Source organism: Nicotiana sylvestris, chromosome 1, assembly GCF_000393655.2.
Source record: "Nicotiana sylvestris chromosome 1, ASM39365v2, whole genome shotgun sequence".
Taxonomy (NCBI): Eukaryota; Viridiplantae; Streptophyta; class Magnoliopsida; order Solanales; family Solanaceae; genus Nicotiana; species Nicotiana sylvestris.
Genome location: NC_091057.1, coordinates 96,070,188 through 96,080,210, shown reverse-complemented (window position 1 = coordinate 96,080,210; position 10,023 = coordinate 96,070,188). Strand labels below are relative to the sequence as shown.

The following is a 10,023-nucleotide window of genomic DNA, read 5'->3' as shown; positions in this document are numbered from 1 at the left end:
TATATATTAAATATATCTAAAATTTATATATATGTAATGTCGGGTCGGTTTGGTTTCGGTTTGACTTTCTTTAGTTAAAACCAAACCAAACCAATTATGGTCGGGTTTTTTTTTCAACACCAAACCATAGTCGTTTTCTCGGTTTGACTCGAATTATCGGGTTGGTGCGGTTTCCTTTGTACACCCCTTACCGCTTGAAGTAAAAATAAATTGAAATAAGAAATTTCATTCATCCGATATAAAATTCCACGCTTAAGTGGCAAACTCATAAGTTCCTATATTCAAAGTAGAAATAAAGAAGATAGAAAGTAGAGCAAGCTAATGACAAGACGACAACACTGAGTAGAAAATAGGCCGGCAAGAAAGTCCTCCTCCAAACACTTCCATTGTCGTCTTCTATATATTGAGGCTGTATTTCGTAAATTTTTCTTCAAATAATTATTTTTCACCCAATCGGAAAATGACTATTAATTCTATAATTTTCTTTTACAAACTATTATTAGTTAATTATTACTTTATTGTCAGTTTTTTTAATCAAACACCTTTTTTCATATTAAATTATACGATCATTTTATCTAAAAGTTTAAATAATTTAAAATAGTACATTTTTCATTTTAAATAATTATTGTGTCTTCGTCACGTCTCCTCACGTACTATCTTCTTTTTATACCATATTTCTCTTCATATTCTACCAATCAACTTGTTGATATTTTGTTATAAATTGTAAAAAGATGAAACTTCAGATTTTCTTATCGCATTTAAATGACTTTTGACACGCACTAAAAGAAATTACGAAAAAGATAAATCCCAAAAGTCATTTTTGTAATGTTAGAAATCCCCCTTGTCATGTACACTTATATATAGATGCAACATAGGGACCAACATGATGAGAGGGATATGTCTTTGAATCTCACACTAATTCTTTCTTTTCTCTCAACCACCACCTCCTTTCTCAGCCTTTGAAAAGGAATAAAGAAAAAAGTAAACTCCATTATAGTTCTCTCTCCAAGTTATTAGAATGGCCTTTGGATTGATCATGTTGGGGAGCATATTGTGTGTGATTTTGGGGTTGAAATGGCTTCTTGGAAGTGTAAATGTTTGGTACTATGAAAAATTAAAGTTAGGTGACAAGAAGAGTTTATCATTGCCACCAGGTGATTTAGGTTGGCCTTTCATTGGTACTATGTGGTCCTTCCTCAGAGCTTTCAAGTCCAGCAATCCTGATTCTTTCATCTCTTCCTTTGTTTCCAGGTCATCTCTCTCTCTCTTCCAAATTTCAAAACCTCTCTATAACAATATTAGTCAAGTTTTTTCGGAATCGTTATTTATGTTATGTTATAATATATATTCTTTATAACAACACTTCACTGTAGCAGCCAAAATATATCGAAACAATCGAGGCTGTTACAGAGAGATTTGACTCTAGTGGATGTACATTTCAAAATTCACGTTTAAATTCTAAATTCGTCATTGAATAATACAACCTTTTTTTTTCTTCTCTAGACCAAGGAAATTAAACTCCACTCATAAATTCAGAAGTCTTGAATCTGAATCATCAGAGAGATTATTTCCTTTTGGAACTCTTTATAGAATTTTATAAAATGTTAAACTAATCATATATCTCGTGAATTCATCATATTAGTAAAGCTTGTCCATTTCCTGTAATTCTCATTGGTAAAAACCATTTGTCTCTATTCTAATGTCATCTAGTAAGAGACAATAGTCAAAGGGAAACAAACAAAAGAAGAAGAAAAAGAAAACTATTGCAAGCTTTTCATTAAATCGAGAAAAGAGGCAGAGGCAACATTTTGTCATTTTACCTGTCACTTTTCTTTGGCCTTGCAACAAGAAAACGACATTCTCTATAATTTAATTTCTCTCCTTTTCCCTTTTCACTATTGTCCAATTCTCACAATTAAAGTTTGGTTACAACTAGGAGTGTACAAAGGTCCGACAAATCACACTAACCCGATAGTCCGAATCAAATCAAGAAAAAAATTCGGCTATGATTTGATTTTATTTAGTTTGGCGTTAGAAAAAAAACTCGACCATAATTGGTTTGGTTTGATTTTAACTAAAGAAAGTCAAATCGAAACCAAACCAACCCGACATTACATATATAGAAATTTTAGATATATTTAATATATAAATATACTTATTGTGATGTAATTTGTAAATATTTCTTAAAAAAATTCATAATTTTATCTTTTAAGGTATTATTTCAAGGTTGGACTTAGAACTTTTGAATGCTCCAATAAGTTTTATAACCATTAATATTAGTAAATTAAATAATGCTAATAAAAGCCCAAACCAAAATCAAACCAATATTAATGTTAACAAGAGACATTCAATTCAATATTACGAACGGGAATGTATTGAATATCTATTTTTTATTTTGCAATAGTTTAGATAAAAATGCATAACCTATTTATTTTTCTTTAGCGTTTAGTCATGTAATTAACACTCCCTTATTAGTCTATTTATTTTAACATGAATTAGTATTTTTAGTTTATGTTTATTTTTATTATGGTTTTTTAATTAGCAATATTTATATTACATAATTTTATTGTCTTTATTGTTGAATATTTTAGGATAATGCCATGACACATCTTATATTTTATATTATTTTCTTGGAAAATACTTTATATAGTTGTATCTTACTAGGATTAAAGAAATATTTCGAGCATACGTTATATGTTTTGTTCTAGGAAGATTTTTCCGAAAAAACCCCGGAAAACCCGAGAAAAATCGAGTTTGAAAAACCCGAGTTTTATTGGTTTGGTTTGGTCTTTAGATTTAATAACCCGACACAACTAGTTTGATTTGGTAATTGTAAAATTTGAACCAACTCGGCCTATGTACACTCCCTAGTTACAACTGTAAAGTAGTAGTTACTAGTAAAGAAAAACACATTCTTAGAACTTAAAAAAAAAGTGAGCGAAAAAAAAGAAGAAAAGACTTGTTTGATTTTGGTATTAATTATCTTATTATTTATGTCAAAACTTTTCAACCCATTGAATTTTGAATTTCCATCAACATATTTTGACGTTCTCTTTTATTAGACCATTATTTTTATCATAGTCGAATTTATACGATCCATATCCACTATTTGGATCTCGAGAAGATAAGAATAACTGTACATTTTCATGTTTTAGTATTCCAGTAATAGACATCCTGGGATTGGAAAAAGAAATATCTATTTGATAAAAATATTCGAACATACGATTTCTCAATAAACTCTCACTTAATTTTTCCTGTTGAAAAACACTAAAATCTTATCTTTGAACAACAATCACACAAGTATAGTCTATTCGTTAGTTAGTTTCCACTACTTTGGTGGACAACTTTACAAGATAACAAAGTGCATGTTACATAGATAGGGTATGAACACCTGCTCCCACTAAGCCATTTGCTTTTTGAATACCTCGGAAAAAAGGATTCTTGTATTCTTTTGATTTTACACTATTAAAAACCAGTTTGGTGCACTAACATGGGTCTATTGTACACACCATTAACCTTCGTTTCTGCATGAGACTGTTTCAGTATTAATATATTAAGTATATATCGTAGCACGTATCCTGATTTATTTTTTAAAAATTACTAATCCTATTTATTGTAGACCGTTAGTTGGAGTTACTTTTTATGTGAGATTATTTTTAAACTATCAATCTAATTCACCAAAGAAAAAAAAAACTCCTTTATAGTAGAATCCTCAATTTGAAAATAAAAAGCTAATGCATTGATGTTCTTATAGTTCATTTTTAGGTCATTCCGGTGTGAATTCCAATTCATCTTTTTGCAGGGCCGAAACTATATGATTCAAAGGAGTTCAGTATCACTTTCATCGGAAAATTATATTGTGCATATAAATAATAATCTTATATATATTTATATATTGTTAAATTTTCCGTAGTGTAATAGCAAAAGTGATTCACAAATGCAGCTTTCTAGCAATTTTCTTTTTGACACCCCTGTTAAAATTCCTGACTCTGCCGCTAATTGTATATTGTAGATTCGGACGAACAGGAATGTACAAGACATTGATGTTTGGTAGTCCAAGTGTTATTGTCACAACACCAGAAGCTTGCAGGAGAGTTTTAACTGATGATGAAGCCTTCAAGCCAGGATGGCCTACTGCAACAATGAAACTCATTGGGAAAAAATCGTTTATTGGCATTTCATATGAAGAACACAAATGGTTAAGGAAACTAACTGCAACACCTGTTAACGGGCACGAGGCATTGTCAATGTACATAAAATATATTGAAGAAAATGTAATATCAGCATTGGATAAATGGGCATCCATGGGACAGATTGAGTTCTTAACACAACTACGAAAGCTAACTTTTCGGATTATTATGCACATTTTCCTTAGCTCTGGAAGTGAACAAGTTATGGATGCCTTAGAAAGGGAATACACAACTCTCAATTATGGTGTTAGAGCTATGGCTATCAATTTGCCAGGATTTGCTTATCATAAAGCACTCAAGGTACCCCTTTTTCTATCTCTAAATAATATTAGAAAATGTCCCTAACTTTGTCACATTGACAATTGTCTCGTAAATGATAAATGTTTTGCGGGAAAAATCATCTATTTGTTAAAACATTCTTTGTACCAGTGTTGTCAAAGGCTCATTTAAGGTGCGCTTAACCTCTTAAGCTTAGAAAAGCTCAAGGATAGCGCTTCGGCTTAAGTTGCGCTTCAGTGTAGGCAAGACACTAAAGTGTGCACCTCAATGCCCATGAGTTCTATCTTAAACTGGACAATACTAAACAACAAATATTATCATCAAATAAGTGTATTAGCTGTTGTGGAAAACATTAAGAGTAAATTTGTTTCTTTTTCTTTAATTACATATGTATTTTTATTTTCCTTAGTTGCGCTTTTTTTTATAAAATTCGCACTTTATTTGCGCTTAAACCTGGAGCTGCTTTTGGAGCTTTGCGCTTTTGATAACACTGCTTTGTACTATCTATTTCAGGCGCGTAAAAAGCTTGTCGAAATCTTCCAATCGATCGTGGATGACAGAAGGGAGAGGAGGGAAAAAAGAGGGCCAGGAGAGAAGAAAGACATGATGGATATTCTTTTAGAAGTTGAGGATGAGAATGGAAGGAAATTGAATGATGAGGAGACTATTGATGTTTTGGTAATGTATCTTAATGCTGGTCATGAATCTTCTGGTCATATTACAATGTGGGCTACCTATTTTCTTCAAAAACATCCTGAAATCTTCAGAAAAGCTAAGGTAGCTAAAAGTTTCCATTTTTGGAAACATTTTTCAATTTTCACATTGAAAGTGTTTTCTGTTTCCTAAGAAGTCATATTTTGGATTCAAAAACAGGCAGAGCAAGAGGCTATTGTGAAAAATAGGTCATCTGATCAAAAGGGTGTGACACTCAAAGAAATTAGGCAGATGGACTACCTTTCAAAGGTAATTCTTGTGTTTTCCTTTTTACATTCTTGGATATAAGCTCTGATTTCTCAAGCCAATCTGTTAATGTAATGAAACCATTTTGTTGCTCCTTTATAGGTGATCGACGAAACGCTTCGTGTGGTTACCTTTTCCTTTGTAGTCTTCAGGGAAGCAAAGAAAGATTTCATGATTAATGGTTAGTTATTATACATCATTTCCTGATATGTTTTTGTTCAAGTATAATCAATTTATGACTAACACAACTTAACTGTCTTGTTTTCCAGGTTATACCATTCCCAAAGGATGGAAAGTTTTGGTGTGGTTTAGGTCTGTTCATTTAGATCCTGAAACCTATGATGATCCATTGGAGTTTAATCCTTCTAGATGGGATGTAAGTTTGAAAAACCCTTCTGCTTTACCTAAATCCCACCACCTCTGGGGAAAAAATTTATCCACACTCGGTGTTTGTGTTTACAACAATCTTATGAATTTATGACATGTGTCTTTACATACATTTGTTATCACTTAAAGTACACATCTTTACCTGAAATTTATACTTAAATATGTAAACTGATGTGGTTTGGCATAAACACCGAGTGTCGGTAAATTTTTGACCATTCCTCCGAAAAAGAAGAGCGTTTTAACTTGATTTAACTATCATACATTCTTTAAAAATGTATGCCTTGTGAATCTTTAGGATTTTACACCAAAGGCAGGAACATTCCTTCCTTTTGGAGCAGGAAGCAGATTGTGCCCAGGAAATGACCTTGCCAAGCTTGAAATATCTATTTTTCTCCATTATTTTCTTCTAGATTATGAGTGAGTTAAATCTTCTTCCTTTCCTTTTTTTTCCTTTTATTTCCCCTTCAAATCTGGTTTTGAGCTATATTGCTCGAACTCTCCGAAAACGTCACCGGGTGCCTGTCTGATCCGCCAAAAGAAGTGTAGTTTTGGAGGATCCGACACAGGTGTGACAGCATTTTGGAGAGTCCGCAACATAGGTTTTGACCACTTAAAGATTTTTTTGGTTGATTATTGATTGGTGATTTGCTGTTTTTGTTGCAGGCTTGAAAGGGAAAATCCTTCTTGCCCCTTGATGTATTTGCCTCATTGTAGGCCTAAAGATAACTGCTTGGGCAGAGTAAAAAGAGTCTTATCAACTAGAAATGCATAGGTCCAATATTGAACAAGAAAACCACATTTCTCTCCCTCTCTGTTATTTAGAATCTTTGCTGGATGTGGAAAACTACACCAGCAAAGCAAATTCTTGGAAATAGTTAGGAACCAAAAAAAAAGGGAAGTCCAAAGAAATTCAGTCATTTTTCCTTTCTTCCACATTTCTTGCTCATTAGAATTTTGTATACATTTTAGCAAGAAGATCATATAGATAGTGTACATTATCTTCCATTTTATTAAGAATGAATAAATGCGAAAGAAAAGTTGGTCACATTTGCTGGACTGATTCCTTCTTTGGTAATACTGATAACAATTAGTGTATATATATATATATATATATATATATATATATATATATATATATATATATATATATATTGCTGCGGTAGCACAACAAAACTCATGAGTCTTTTTTGAGCATATTATTGAATGGCAGAAATCCCACATCGGTGAAGTACCAATTTTGGTTGGTACTTCACCCTATAAAATGAGGCCTAATGTTTAGGATTTAAATACACCTCTCATTTGCTTTTTTATTTTCTTAAGACATTTGTATCTTCTCTCTTTAGTATTATTTCACTTGTATTTTTGGAGTGGAATAAAATATTGGTTGTGTCCGAGGAGTAAGCAAAATTGGCTGAACCTCGTAAATTCTGGTGTTTCTTTTATTATTGCTTTATTGTCTTATTTATTATTTGGTGGCTGTCATAATTTTTGGTATAGTAGTTGTGACTTATTCACACTATATACATTTGGCTTCCGCAACAATTGGTATCAGAGCCAAGGTACTATCTAAGTATACTCTGTGGTTGCAGCATAGTCTGATCTTTCACATCAGAAAAAATTTATCTTGGTAAGTGAGTCAAGGTTCTGTCTGAGTATGCTCTGTGGTTGCAGCTTAGTCTGATCTTCCACACCAGAAAGGAAATAATCTTGATTTGTGTCGTCAGCTATTAAATAATATTTGTGTCAAAGATGGGAGACAATAAACAAGAAGAATCTACATCAAGTGTCAACAATACGTCATCATTGGCATCTTCGCTTATGACAAGAATTGTGTCAAATGCGAAATTTGCGGTAGAAATTTTTGACGGGTCCGGACATTTTGGGATGTGGCAAGGCGAGGTTCTAGATGTCCTTTTTCAACAAGGGCTAGATCTGGCCATTGAAGAAAAGAAACCAGATGTTATTGGAGAAGAAGATTGGAGAATTATCAACCGTGTTGCTTGCGGTACCATTCGATCCTACCTTGCTAGAGAGCAGAAATATCCATACACAAAGGAAACTTCTGCAAGTAAATTATGGAAAGCACTGGAGGATAAATTTTTGAAGAAAAACAGTCAAAATAAATTGTACATGAAGAAGAGACTGTTTCACTTCACCTATGTTCCTGGTACCACGATGAATGAACATATCACCAGTTTCAATAAGTTGGTCACAGATTTGCAAAATATGGATACAACTTATGATGATGGTGACTTGGCCTTAATGTTGTTGGCGTCACTTCCTGATGAGTACGAGCACCTTGAAACTACTCTACTCCATGGAAATGACGAAATTTCTCTCAGAGAAGTTTGTTCAGCTTTGTACAGCTATGAACAAAGAAAGCGAGAAAAACAGAAGGGCGGAGAAGGAGAAGCACTGTTTGTGAGGGGTCGTCCTCAAAATCAAACGAGGACAAAGAAGGGAAGATCCAAGTCAAGATCCAGACCCAGCAAAGATGAATGTGCCTTTTGTCGAGAAAAAGGGCACTGGAAGAAAGACTGTCCGAAGTTGAAGAATAAGGCCAAACATAACAATGGAAAGGCCATTATGGATTCAAATGTAGCTGATTGTGATGATTCAGACTTCTCATTAGTTACAACAGAGTCATCAACATCATCAGACATATGGTTGATGGACTCGGCTTGTAGCTATCATATGTGTCCCAACAGGGACTGGTTCGTGGAATTTCAAGAAGGAGAATATGGAGTCGTCCACACAGCGGATAACAGCCCTCTTACCTCATATGGCATTGGTTCAATACGATTAAGGAACCATGATGGAATGATCAGAACATTGATAGATGTTCGATATGTACCGGATTTGAAGAAGAATCTCATCTCTGTGGGAGCCCTAGAATCAAAAGGGTTCAAAATCATTGCAGAAAATGGAGTGATGAGAGTATGCTCCGGTGCACTAGTGGTAATGAAGGCTAATCGGAAGAATAATAATATGTACCGCTATCGTGGCAGTACAGTTATTGGGACAGCGACAGTAACATCCAGTGACGACAAAGAGGCAGAAGCAACCAAGCTATGGCACATGCGCTTGGGACATGCTGGAGGAAAATCCTTGAAAACTCTATCAGATCAAGGATTGTTAAAAGGAGTAAAGGCTTGCAACTTGGAGTTTTGTGAGCATTGTGTCAAAGGGAAACAGACAAGGGTTAAATTTGGTACAGCGATCCATAATACTAAAGGCATTTTGGATTATGTACACTCTGATGTTTGGGGTCCTTCCAAAACACCTTCATTGGGTGGGAAGCACTATTTTGTAACCTTTGTTGATGATTTTTCTCGAAGAGTGTGGGTGTATACAATGAAAAACAAAGATGAAGTGCTGGGAATTTTTCTCAAATGGAAGACGATGGTGGAGAATCAAACAGGCAGGAGGATCAAGTGTATTCGCACAGACAATGGAGGTGAATACAAAAATGATCATTTCAATAAGGTCTGTGAAAATGATGGCATCGTCCGACACTTCACTGTTAGACATACACCACAACAGAATGGAGTGGCAGAACGTATGAACCGGACCTTGCTGGAGAAGGTACGGTGTATGTTGTCCAATGCTGGCTTGGGCAAAGAATTTTGGGCTGAGGCAATTACATATGCATGCCACCTCATTAATCGTCTACCATCTGCTGCTATTGATGGCAAGACACCATTTGAAAAATGGTATGGAAAGCCTGCTGTAGATTATGACTCTTTGCACGTGTTTGGCTCAACTGCATATTATCATGTGACAGAGTCAAAATTGGATCCAAGGGCAAAGAAGGCTATTTTTATGGGAATTACTTCTGGAGTCAAAGGATATCGCTTATGGTGTCCTATGACAAAGAAAGTAATATTCAGCAGGGATGTTACCTTTGATGAATCTGCTATGGTAAATAAGGTAACAGAAGATACCAAACAAAATGAAGATGCTTCTAAGCAGGTGGAGTTTGAGGGAAAATTTATTTTTCCTACATAAGAAGCAGAGGAGGAAACAAATGAAGATTATCCTTTGAAGGAGAGCCAGTAGAGGAGATTTCAACTCAGAAACCTCAACAACAACTTGAATCAATAGCAACCAGCAGGCCAAAAAGGACAATAACGAAATATGTTCGTCTCATAGAGACAGTTGCTTGTGCAACCTCAATTGTAGCTGATGATGTTCCTACCACTTATAA

At 34.3% G+C, this 10,023-nt stretch overlaps 1 protein-coding gene across 1 annotated transcript; it reads left to right on the top strand.

Moving 5' to 3' along the window:
- The first annotated feature begins 888 nt into the window (after positions 1–888).
- LOC104236038 (ent-kaurenoic acid oxidase 1-like) lies at positions 889–6,863 on the top strand. The gene is made up of 8 exons (XM_070159743.1): positions 889–1,251; positions 4,013–4,490; positions 4,983–5,246; positions 5,343–5,432; positions 5,532–5,610; positions 5,699–5,805; positions 6,112–6,233; positions 6,480–6,863. The coding sequence occupies exons 1-8, from the start codon at positions 1,019–1,021 to the stop codon at positions 6,586–6,588; spliced, it is 1,482 nt and encodes a 493-aa protein (XP_070015844.1). The 5' UTR covers positions 889–1,018; the 3' UTR covers positions 6,589–6,863.
- Positions 6,864–10,023: the final 3,160 nt, after the last annotated feature.

What these genes read in the sequence shown, in the direction of transcription:
- LOC104236038 (XM_070159743.1), top strand. Translation starts at nt 1,019, where the DNA reads ATGGCCTTTGGATTGATCATGTTGGGGAGCATATTGTGTGTGATTTTG. An exon ending in TTAATCCTTCTAGATGGGAT is followed by an intron (nt 5,806 to 6,111) that starts GTAAGTTTGAAA and finishes GTGAATCTTTAG; the next exon opens with GATTTTACACCAAAGGCAGG. An exon ending in TATTTTCTTCTAGATTATGA is followed by an intron (nt 6,234 to 6,479) that starts GTGAGTTAAATC and finishes TTTTTGTTGCAG; the next exon opens with GCTTGAAAGGGAAAATCCTT.